Below are 12,642 nucleotides of genomic sequence, written 5' to 3' on the forward strand. Positions count from 1 at the left end.
TTTCTTTTATTCGATGTAATAGAACTGGAGAACCTTTTAAAACTGCAATATGTTTCTAATATACACATCTAATTATTTTCATGCAGGAACATTACCTTCTATGTTTATCTTTGTATTATTTAAATAAAACTGTTTTAAAAACGTTTCCTGAGTATAAAGTGAATATGAATTATATAACATATATTAATTTTTTCTTCATCGTTTGTTTACTGCATCGAAAAATTCTTATATTTTATCATACTTTTTTAACATTTTAGATTTCATAATTTTTACGTACTTTTATTCCTAAATCTTTATATTTTTATGAGAACATTTTTTCCTATTCCAATTTTGTTAAATATTAGATTTTTAGGTGCTCTTTGATTTGTGAATAATTCAAGCCGCTTTTAGACGATCAATAATGCCTATCGAAATATCGCTTATAGAGTGCTTTTTAGAATGCGAAACGAAATCCGCGATTCAGGCCGACTATCAGTTTTACAGATTCGTAGCTTTAAATCCTCGATCTGACCGCGAAAAGGAAATAAGTAGCTTTCCATTATGGTAGCTAAGGAAGATAAACGGACGGATTATCCTGCTATCTCTTTCGCGATTCTCACATCAGGATAGCTGCCTTTGTCAGGAGACTTATTTGCATTTACATCGCAAATACATCATTGGAAGGTTACCGAATTTTTAAAGGAATCTAAGACAATAGAGATACAATTTTTTAGGCAGATTTTAAAAAACGATCGTAAATCGAGTCCAAGGGTTTACAAATATAAGCGATTTTCAGATAAGAAAAAATGCATTCTCTTAAAGAAAGTTTCGAAAGATATCTCGGTTTTCTCACATACAAAATTGTTAATATTCCTGAAACCTTTTAATTCTAACTTCCTACTTTCTTTTCTACGAATATTGCGTCATTTTATTTTTGTAACTATATTTTCTCGCTCCAAATTTTAATTAAAAAAATTGAATCTTTTGGACACCGCGCACCGACATGTCAACCACTATATAACGCAATTAATACGCGAACTGAACGTGACGTCTATCAATTATTATCTGGGGATGACAATTAATACCCAGAAATTTCGGTCATAACAGGGATAGATTATTAACAGATGATATAGTTATATCGCAATGACAAGCATGACGAGTTTGGCAATATTGGTTTCACACTACTGGAAATACATTGATCGAGTGGCGTTCAACGAAAATCTTTTTAAAAAATTGGTAAGATACAAACTGTTTCAGTAAATTTGACGTACTTATTATATGTATATTTTGTTACTTTTTCTCTTACTTTTTATGATAATTTGATAATGACATTGCAATTTTTATAACTAATGATAACTACTAATTAGGACGTAACGTCTATACCATATAGAGATATTCGACGAAGGTCGAAGACAGTGATATATAAATCTTTGTTAGAATGTAAATATTGATACATAGGTCGTGTTTCGATACGAACTGTACTAACTACGTTATGTTACGTATATCTTATAGTTTTCAGTACTGTAGTGTATACGGCCATAGTTTGAATTTGCCTAACAGTCATCTTTGTTAGGGCAGCACTCCACCTCTCACCATAAAAAATCGAAATGGTATTTATATCAGAAAATATGAAGTTTTTGCAATAATGTGGATTCAGATACGGTGATCCAGAACGCTAAAATCACGTTATCCTTTTCTTAATTAGTTGTTAAGGAGATAACGTGACCTATAGCGTTTACCGTATCTGGCAAAAACTCCCTAATAAATCTAATTTCTAATAAAACGTTGAACTGATCAATTGATGACGCAAGACAATTGAATGTCACTTCAAAAATATGCCATCAAAATTTGATAAGAAAATAAAAGAGAATTGTAACTCTTATTAGTTTTTTTAATAACGATAACAAAGTTATTTTTTTAAACAGTAACAAGTAACGATAAACAAATTTCAGAAAAAAGAATGGTAACTGCAATAACCAATTACTTTTATAGAATAACTCTTTTATTCTCAGTCCTGCGAAAGATATATCATAAAATTAATACAAAAATGTCATATCTTAAAAATTAATATAAAGAATTAACAAGAGCTCAATTTAAGACTGATTTTAAATCGCATCCCTATAAATCAGTTATTACTGTAAATCAAACATTATTTAGGATGTAGTCAAAATCTTATTACAAATGTTTAGAAGAAACATTTGATCGATCAAAATCAGGAGAAAGAATTTTAATAAATTTTATTAAATCAATCAAAGAATATTTCAAAGTATTTATATTATTGCACTGATTGTACTGATTGAACGATTATGAAATAGCGAGTTTATTCAATTTCTGCTAACATTATTAAGTTGCATTTGACAGATCTGTTTAGTTTCCGTCACTGATCTGTTATCTTATACTTCATTTAAAAATTTTTATTTGATTCCTGCAAAAATATGTAAATGTTATTGCGATATAACTATAGTATACAGTGCCCACCAAAAGTAACGGTCGGCTGAATATCTCGGAAAGTATGCATTTTTGAGAAAAATGTTTTAGACAAAAATTGTAGGGTTTAAAAAGATCTACATATTAATGATTTTATCAGTTTGATCTTGGGTGGCGTTGCCAATATCAAGTCAAGATCACATCAATTTTTTTAAATCGGATACACTATTTTTGATACCAAAATCTAATAGCTGATGTCAAAAGCTTTTCAAAACGCTACAATAAAGTTCATTTTTAATTACTTTTCGAGTTATAAGGCTTGATGTTCAGCCAGCCCAGAATTTTTGGCGGGCACTGTATATAATATTTCGATCCAATAATGTGGTTTGTATCTCTCGGGAAAAAGGTGAAGAAGATTTCATTATATATGTGTAGATCAAATTAGATCAAATAAGATCAAATTGTATCTGATGAGATTTAGTTTTTAGATATAATCAAATCTTCAGAAATCTAGCTTGGCCTCACATGATTATATCCATTAAGATCTAAATAAATAATTTGCGATATAAATAAAATGCTATATTGAATATAATAAAGAAAGCATATTGTAGATCTACGAGAATATATTGATATATATGAATATTTAACTTTATACAATGAAACTAAATGTAATAAATATTAGATCTACAGAGATATAATAATATTAAAGAAGATATATATATGTACAAGTGTAATCTAATAAAAATTGATGTACACATATCTACAGAGATCTACAGAGATATAATAATATCAAAATAGATCTATAATCCAAAGGTATATATAAGGCAGTAAGGCATAATTGCAATTTTGTCGCATTTTACGAAAAGTTAAGTATCTTGACGAAAAAAAATCTCAGAGGTTTTCAACTACGCATTTTAAAGCTTAAAAATATATTATATCTAATGAGATAATGTTTATATATTAGGATATAAATAAATCAAAGTAAATCTACATCGATCTACTTTGATCAGATCAAAATGAAGATCTCTTAAGAACTCTTTTTAGATCTAATGAGATCTACATATACATAGTGAAATCTTCTTCATTTTTTCCTGGGCTGTCACTTTACAATTGACAAAATTGCAGATTCTATAAAACAATGCCTACATAGCAAATTAATATCGTAAAATCAAAAAAGATCTACGATATTTAAATGAATTTGCAATACATATAGTGTGGTTTATAAAATTTCAATATACGTATAAAATAAAGAGTACGTTAGATAAAAATTTCTATCATTATTGATTCAAAATAAGATCCTTTATAATCAATATACTCTGCTTGTTTTTAATCTTTGCATTGCTGTTAAGTATTCCTCCTTTGTAATCATTTTCAGTTGGTCGATCACAGTGGCTTGAATTTCTGGAATATCGCATTTTTGGCCTCTCAACTGCAATTTCAGTTTCAAAAACAAGAAATATTCAAAGGTAGACAAGTTCAGTAAATAGAATAGGTGGTATATAAGGTATTTTTTGAATTATTCGACGATAATATAGAAACTCAAGCCACTGTGACTATCTAACTGAACGACTACAAAAGAGAAATACTCGACGATAATGCAAAGATTGAAAAGAAGAGCAGAGCGGCGTAACTGATTGTAAAGGATCTTATTTTGAATAAAAAGTATTCGATATATATTTTTCTAGTGTTTTTTATTTTATATTATTTTTTAAACTTATGGACCACATTGTGCAATTCTAACGTGCTTTCTTATTAAAGTATATTCCTATATATAACATATTTTATCCGAAAAATATCCTGAACGTTTTTTTAGGATATTCAAATTCAAAAGATATAGGAATGCCTCTGAACGTCTTTAGAATGTTTTTTTCCTTGGAGGTCGGTGTTGCATAGATTAAACGTATTAAAAATTAAATTTAAATTATATATTAAGATGATCAACTTCTTAAAAAGACAAAGAGGGACATTAAAAAAGAATTCAATATTAAATGTCATAACTAAATTTTAATAGATAAACATTTTTTAAATAATTGTTAATGAAATTGTTAACACATAAACAATATCATGTTATTATATTTGTAAATAACTAACACTTATGTATAACATCACGTGAGATCACAACAAAAATTATATCAAGTTACAAAATCATATTTTAATTTTTAAAATTGTACTTTTCCACTGAATGTAAGTATTTCATGAATGATATATCTGGATTTTTAAATAAAAAATCATAAAATTCTTCATATTAGTTAAAAATTATATTTCACACTTATTATTTTTATTTATTATTTTCACTTATTATCTTAGAGATAATTTATAATCATTTTTTAAATTTGGAACAAAATTTCGGTCGCGTTGTAAAGTGGAACAAAGAATTAAAATTTGGAACTGTTCCTTCTAATTTGAGATGGTTGATCACTAAGATATATAGAATTACAAAAAGGATAATAAATTTTATTTTTAATGAAATCTGTCAAAAAAATTAAGTATTTTTCATATTTTTATAAAGAACTTTTTGAAATTAAAAATTTGAAGTATATATAAGTTTTGTTGTATTATTTATATATTTAAGGTCAAACTCTTTCACCGACACCTGTCATTTCAAAAGTGTCGATTTTTCAAGTCCTTCAACTCTTTAATGCGAAAAGTATCGTTCTTCGCGTAAAGTCTGTGTTGTTTAGGAAGTCTGGAACCTCTTGCCCCGTTCCGGGCTAACTGCGCCCTTGGTGCGGGATATCAGAATTTGCGTGTTTGCGTCTTCTATTCAGACACGGTATCGCAGCGGAAGGGCTGAGTGCACTCTGCTCCGTTCGCTTCTCGACATCAAAGGGCCGCATTGCGATATCGCGCGGCTTCACGAATCCCGTCGATCCGCCGGAATTACCACGCGCGTGCTACATTCGCGCGTCGACGACGATCGCTTACTCGCGTATCAATATGCAGACTACGGCCAAAGCCAGGATATGAAAAGCCCCCTTTCCCTCATCAACGAGCACCAGCTATTCGCTCGTAATGTAACCACCTCTATCTCCTCCCGAAGGAAAATCCGTGGAAATTCCTGCTTGCGCGTGCGGTACGTTTGCGACGAAGCTTATCGCCGTCGCCGCTTTCGGGGAGGAATGATAATCAAATCGCGCCGGAACTAACTGGAACCCGTGACGGTAGAACGATGTGAAACGTGCGCGGCCGTCCGCAAACTCTGAAGTAATGTAGTATCTGTTGACATCCCGTTCGTGATAGAGATGTTGAGAGAATTGATGAGGGCACGCCAATTTGTAAAATTACGAGCAAATTTGAGATCACGAAATTTGCAATTATCCTTGTTTTCCGTTTATATTCATTTGTGCCCTGGTGAAAATTTTTCTCAGAATTTTTATACGAATTGGAACATTTTTCAGAAATACTCAGAAATATTCAGAAAGTTTACATTTTCTCTCAGAATTTTTCATACAAGTGAATTCTGAAATATTCTAAAATTTCTCATCTCATAATTTTTAAAAAATATTTATATTTTTTTTAGATTTGATAACATTTCATCAGAAATTATACTTACAAAAAATCTTAGAAATCTTACGATATTTCATAATTAACATATAATATAAAAAATTCTGAAAAAAGATGTGAATTTTCTGAGAAGTGTTCCAATTCGTATAAAAAATGTGAGAAAGTTATAAAATTATATAGAAATTCTGCAAAATTACATGAAAGATTCTGAGAAAAATTTTCACCAGTGTGTGTCCACAGAAAAAGAATGATGAGAATTTACATTTTGCGAAATTATTCAATCCCTCTCCATGGTATTATTGTTTTGTCTTAAACACTTCCTTCTTCTTTCTTTCTAATCTTATCTAAGCGAATTAGAGAGAACTAATAACATTATGATGTATGTGTGAAACTACAAAATTCGAAATCTATAATCATCAAAAAATAAAAAATTAACTTTATAATTTTTTATAATTTGTCTCTTTCGTTTTTAAATTTTTTTAAATCTTATATAACAGGAAATTGGAAACTTTAAATTTTTTATATTTAGAATTAAAATACATTAAAATTCCTCTCTGCTTCATGTTTTATTTTGCAGTTTTGTCAAATTCTTTTCAAGCACTCTGTGAAAAATGATTTGATTATATCAACAAGATGTACATGGTTGAAACCATTTTGGTGAAACCATTTTTAGTTATCATAATAGGACTTGATATTTCATAACTGGAACGTTTGATACACTCAATATGGATTTGGTTAGTATTTTCCAGTTGGATCTATAAAACTTCTAGTTATATTTAATAGATGTTTCCCGAGGAGCAGCACGACATCACACGAGGCGAAGGTAAACATCTCGTAAATCAAAATCGCACGGGATAGAATAAAAGGCGCAGCATTACGAGATTCTTATCATTCGTTCCCCTCCTCCCCCTCAAATTGATTTTAAAGACGAAAGTAAATGAAAGATGTATTATGACAGAATTCTGTTATTGAATCCTGAAAATTACATGCGCCAAAATATAATAATATATTACTATATATTAATATTGATATTTATTTTTTATGTACATATTTTGTATATACATTATTATATTTATAATAATTAATATTTATTTATATATTTATTTAACATTTATATAAATGCATTTTTATTTAGTTAATTCAAGCATAAAGATAATTCGATTAAAATAATAAAGTCAGTTATTTATCGCCGAAGACAAAGAAATAAATATTTAACGAAAGATAAAAGCAAAGCTTATAGAAGACATCTGTAAAATCTATTCTCAACGGATTTCGATTACTTTGTATATAAACAACACGCATATCAGATTTACGTTAATTAAGCTAAAATCAAAATCGATTAAGGGACTATAAGTTTAGTATTTGGGTCTCGATTTGAACTCATCGAAACTTTGCTCCGTCGTGAGTTATAAGCCTATCCGACCGACATTCTCGAATCAAATACCCCAATCCATCTTCCTGTACTGTTGTAGGCAGTACATTCGTCTACGCCTTCCGTTTCGCGCGCAGCAAAAGGCTAATCAAATGACTAATTCCGACCGGCCGAATCAATTTGAGAGAAAGCTCGCAGAAGCGAGCCTCGAGAGGCCCTTCTTCCGAATCGGGCACTCGATAATTCAACGAGCGAGCGATAGCCGCGTATTCTTACTTGAAAATCAATACGGAACTACGGCGGGTTTTCATCGTCGTAGTCTCTGTCGTGATCCCGACATATCGTACAGGGCACGTATCTACGGCTTCTTTTTTATCGAGGGCAATTGGGACAGGATTGGCACATTCATTGTACGGACGCAATTCGTAAAACACAGTCTGTACGTGGCGAAGCGGGAGGAACCAATCTATATAGCGAAGCCAATAGAACTTCGCCGGAAGTAACGAAGGAAATACTTTCTTTCTCTTTCTGTATCTTCTCACAAAGTTTTTTCTCGCTACTTCCTCTTCCTTCTTCCGCGCTGGCAAACGATCAAGCTGTTGAGGTACGAGAATCCTTTATTGGAAGTACTTAATTGGCGGGACAAAGGAGAAAATAGCGGTTGAGAATCTGATTGTCAAGCATCTCGAATACACGCCGTATTATTATGTATGAAGTGCGAAGACGCTGCTTCTCGCAATCCGATATACTCGAAGAAACCTTCGCTGCAAATTTCATTAGGTGAAAGACAGGCAGATCTGTCTTGGATCCCTTAATCTACGTCTTTTGCGCGAAATTGTCTGATTGAGACAGAAAATCTTTACTATCCGACTCTTTCTATAACGGACGCTTAATTTAACTAACAAGTCGAGAACACATTTAATCGCAATCGTCTTTTTGTTAAAAAACAAGCTGTAGAGAATTAACCCGAATCCTAATCCTGAGATTTCCGGGAGTTTCTCATAACGAGATGTTAGCTTATTGTTAATAAGCTGGATTTTGGAGTAGCTTTGAGTGGATTAAAAAACTATTTTCCCACAAATATCGTTGAGATAATGAAGAGAGAGAGAGAGAGGGAGAGAGAGGGGGAGAGAGAGAGAGAGAGAGAGAGAAAGAGATAAAGTTCGGTTTCCATAAAAATAAATACTTGTCTTAATTATATTATTTTCTACAAATAAACTTTTCGTAAGGATGTCAATAATTATGCGATCTTAATAATTGTAGAAAAACCTTACTTATCTTTTAACCCAAATCCTGGAAGAATTAATTGGTTGGTTACATTTAAAACATATATAATCTTTAATAAGATTGAAAGACCGCTAATGTTAAACATAATAATTTTAAATTAAGAAGCGCCATAACGGTCAGAACGTTAAGATGTTGAACTATTGTAAATTCATTTAAATGAATTAATTTCAGAAATGATAATTGCGTGCCGATATGGTTGTCGGACTTTCAACGCAATCAAATCTGAAAATATTAATAATCCCCCCAAATTCCCCAATTTAAAAACTGTAATAAAACTTATTGCGAAAAATAATGCCTCGGCCGGGAGTCGAACCAGGATCTCTTGCATTCCGTGCGAGCGTCCTAAGCCTTTAGACTACCGAGACTATATATAATCTTGTTATTTAGTGAAATGTAAAATTGTTTTTCAAACTTCAACTTCATTCTTCTCGTCTTTATTAATTAATCGATTAATTATGCATTTTATTATTTACAATATAACGCGTTGACTTAAACACGTACAATAAGCTACACGATTAACGGTGTTAATTATTAAAGTAACATCCACGTCACAGCGAGCAATGTATATGCATATGAATTTCTGTATCACTATTTATTTGAATTATTATCAGACAGTAACAAAATTTGATACTTAGAAGAAATTTAATATGAAATTTTGATTTATAGAAAATAAGTAGTAAATGAAATATGATATTCAATAAAAAATGGTTGATAAATTAAAATATTCCAAAATTAAAATATTCCACGAAGAGTAAAAGCAGTGTTATAATATACAATATAATGTAACATCATGGAACATGGTGTAATGCACATTTCATATTATTTTACACTATATAATTATTATAATTACATAACATAATATATCATATTTCATGCATATATTTTTATGCATATATTTAATATACGTTCTTAGAAACTTAATTAAAACGATATAATTTTAATAATACCATGCGGTATTGGAGAACTGGAAAGGGGTAATGAGCCTTATCCTTTAACTTGCTTTTACATTAATACATAATTACAGGTGCAGGCTATCTTGTGATCCGCGAACACGCTGATGAAGCACATTTTGATCTTGGAAAGTCCGTAGCCCAAGATCGATTTGCTGCTAGAAAGGGCGGATTACTCCCTAAGGGTTAATGAACGGTTCATTAATGACACACTAGAACGCGATCGGTCTCGCTTGAAAATGCCAAACGATGTGATTAATTTAACGTTTCAATTTTTTTATTATTTCACGGATACTTGATATACACCGAAATATATGAAAAATCGATATGTGCCGTGGCTCTCTCATTAACGTATATGCGAACGATTATTCACTATGACTAAACGATCTCTTAATTAACATTCATTCAGATCAATCATCATTTCAACAAATCATTCTAACAATCTTCGAGACATACTTTGACATTAAAAATTTTCAACTTGTTATTAGAATTATTATTACGCTCAACAATCGAGGAATTAATCAATCTTATTAATTCAGAAAAATTTCTTTCGAGTGCCGGTTTAAATTATTCATGATATAAATTTGTATTTGGAACGAATTAGAATTTTTGTCTTTTTTTCTTCATAGAATCAATTATTATTATTATTATTATTAACAACGGATAAAATTTTCTTTAATTGTATATCTGATGGAATTCCATGCTAATTAATTGTCATCGAGAAATTGAATTATCAACTTTTTTAAAAATCTGTGATTAACAATCGTAATTTTCAACAAAAACGATCAATAATATTTCATTCACGTTAAAATCGTTAATTACAGAAATATCGGAAAATTGCATTTACATTAACCGTTTATTTTTCACTTAAAGATAACATTAAACGGTAACTTCCTCGGAAAATCTGCTCTTATCGTCAAGGTTGATAACTATGGCGTGTGTCCTAGCGTGACCGGATTTACTCCTGGATTTGTCCTTCGAATCGGATTCCTTGCTATCTTTTTCGTGACACATTTCCCTGCCGACGTCCTCAATAGGGTGTTTCGAGGATGTTGACACGGCGATGTCTTTTCCGATTTTCCTCGACTCTGGCGTTTCATTATCCTTCGACATATCGCGCACATCCTTTCCTCCAAGCCCATTTTTCTCAATACATGCGCGACATCGATTTTCGCCCTGAGAACCGTTTCCTAAACAAAGGTAGAATTATCTGCCCGCAGGGCTTCACGGAATGTAATGAAAAATTAATAGATCGTTCTGAACGGGTACAAAGGAAGAGAGTAAATATATAAAATTCTCGTTTAGACTTCCAGTTTTCACAATAAAATTAATTTAACCGAGAAGCATTCCCGGGGCAGAATACTTTATAATGCCGTTCATTTTCGTTTTTCTGATCTTTCGATGCATCACAAACAATTTCGCAGTTCTTGCCCCCTAATTTTCAACTTTAAATGTAAATGAAATATGCGGGCTATATATACTGCTTTTGTCAGAATTTCCACTTTTTCTAATTTTATCCTCCGTCTCCAGAGCTACGATCATTCGTAAATCTGTGTCATTTTTAAAACAGATAAATTCCTCTGATTTTATTTCCGACTGCTAGCAATGCTAGCTTCGAGCTTTGAATGTAATATATAAATAAAAGGTTTCTCTTCAGTTCATACAGAACTTTTATTGACGAGATTTTATTTCCGACTGTGCTAACGTTGAAAAACAGTTACATATTTCACGATCCCGCTAACTTTTCATAAAAAATTCAATACACATTATTTTAAAGTTTATTTTTTACCTGTTTGGGCCTGCTCTTGACAAGCTTGTCCGAGATTAGTTTCTTTCGTCGATTTATTGAGATCATTCAACTGAACGATGCTAGTCGAAATGGCTTGAATAGTGGCTACTTGAGCCTCGACTCGATTCGAAGCGTCCAGCATGGCTGCCAGCTTCCTAGACAGCTCCTGATTTCCTAATAATATGTTTTTCTCCTTCAGGATCTCTAATTGATTGAGCAAACGGCGGAATTCCTCCTGGAAAGAAGTTGCTGTCTCTTGCCATCCTTATCATATATCTATAATCTAAAATACTAAAGTGTAAAAATTTTTTTAATATTCGATAACGTAAATTTTGAGATGTCATAATTTTGAAGTTCCAATTTTGAAGATTTCTAAAATTTGAAGTCTAATATTGCAAAATTTTAAAACCAGAGTATCCTAAGATTACAAGTTACAAAACCTTAAAGTTTCAAGTTTTAAAGAACTTGGAGGATTAGGATTTTAAAACTTTAAAAGTCTGAAACTTTGGCGCTTTATAACTCGAAAATTAGGTTAACATTAGAGCAATACAATTGAGATTTTCTGCAAATCTAGATCTAGATCGGATTATATTTAGGAAAGAGGAAGTGTACAGTTTCGAATACGCTCCACGGAGACCGGAGGATCCAACGGTTTACCGGGGTGCTTACCGTGACAGAGTCGCTTTCTTCGGCGAAATTACCCTGCTGAAGCGATATCGAGTTGGTCTGGTTACTAGTACCCTGCGGACGACTGCTTTTCCCCAAGAACTTGCCGGTCGCGCCACAAAGTTTACCAATCGTCTCCTCCTTCCCTCCGTCGCGGAATACCACGTAAGCCTTCGTTAAATGCGACGTATGTAACAACCAAACTTACACGGCACCGGGATTTCTATTCAAGCTAGTAAGAGGACTTTACAGTAATCTTGCAGAGAGAGAGAGAGAGAGAGAGAGAGAGAGAGAGAGAGAGAGAGAGAGGGGGGGGGGGGAGAGAAAGAGAGAAGCAAATAGAAAACGAAGCGGAAATTGCGCGATTTAATCTCATTCGTGCTGATTGAATTGAATTTTAGCTTTATACGATACCTCAACTTCTATTTTGCTTTTCTCACTAAATTTCGAACAAGAAGAGAATTTATTTACAGATCAATTACATTAAAAAAATGTGATCCTATTTACTTTTTCTTCACTTTAAATAAAGTTTACTCAAAAATATTTTGAGAATAAATTCTTTAGGGCTATCTTCAGCCTATATTTAATATTTCAAAGATGAAGTTTTTGCAAATTTATATTCGCAAAATATATACTAATCTAACGTGTTTAAAACTGTTTCGCGGATT

General features: G+C 31.8%; 1 protein-coding gene across 2 annotated transcripts in view; it reads right to left on the reverse strand.

The window, feature by feature from the left end:
* Positions 1–10,398: 10,398 nt before the first annotated feature.
* LOC108726468 (probable G-protein coupled receptor CG31760) overlaps positions 10,399–12,642 on the reverse strand; it is a 98,415-nt gene continuing 96,171 nt past the window's right edge. For both annotated transcript variants that reach the window (XM_018454061.1, XM_018454067.1), the window contains 3 exons: positions 11,978–12,145; positions 11,309–11,543; positions 10,399–10,709 (listed from right to left, as the gene is read on the reverse strand). In XM_018454061.1, the coding sequence (XP_018309563.1) occupies positions 10,399–10,709; positions 11,309–11,543; positions 11,978–12,145 (714 nt within the window). The remainder of the gene's footprint in view (positions 10,710–11,308; positions 11,544–11,977; positions 12,146–12,642) is intronic.

Source organism: Mycetomoellerius zeteki, unplaced genomic scaffold (assembly GCF_001594055.1).
Source record: "Mycetomoellerius zeteki isolate Tzet28-1 unplaced genomic scaffold, Tzet1.0 scaffold111, whole genome shotgun sequence".
Taxonomy (NCBI): domain Eukaryota; kingdom Metazoa; phylum Arthropoda; class Insecta; order Hymenoptera; family Formicidae; genus Mycetomoellerius; species Mycetomoellerius zeteki.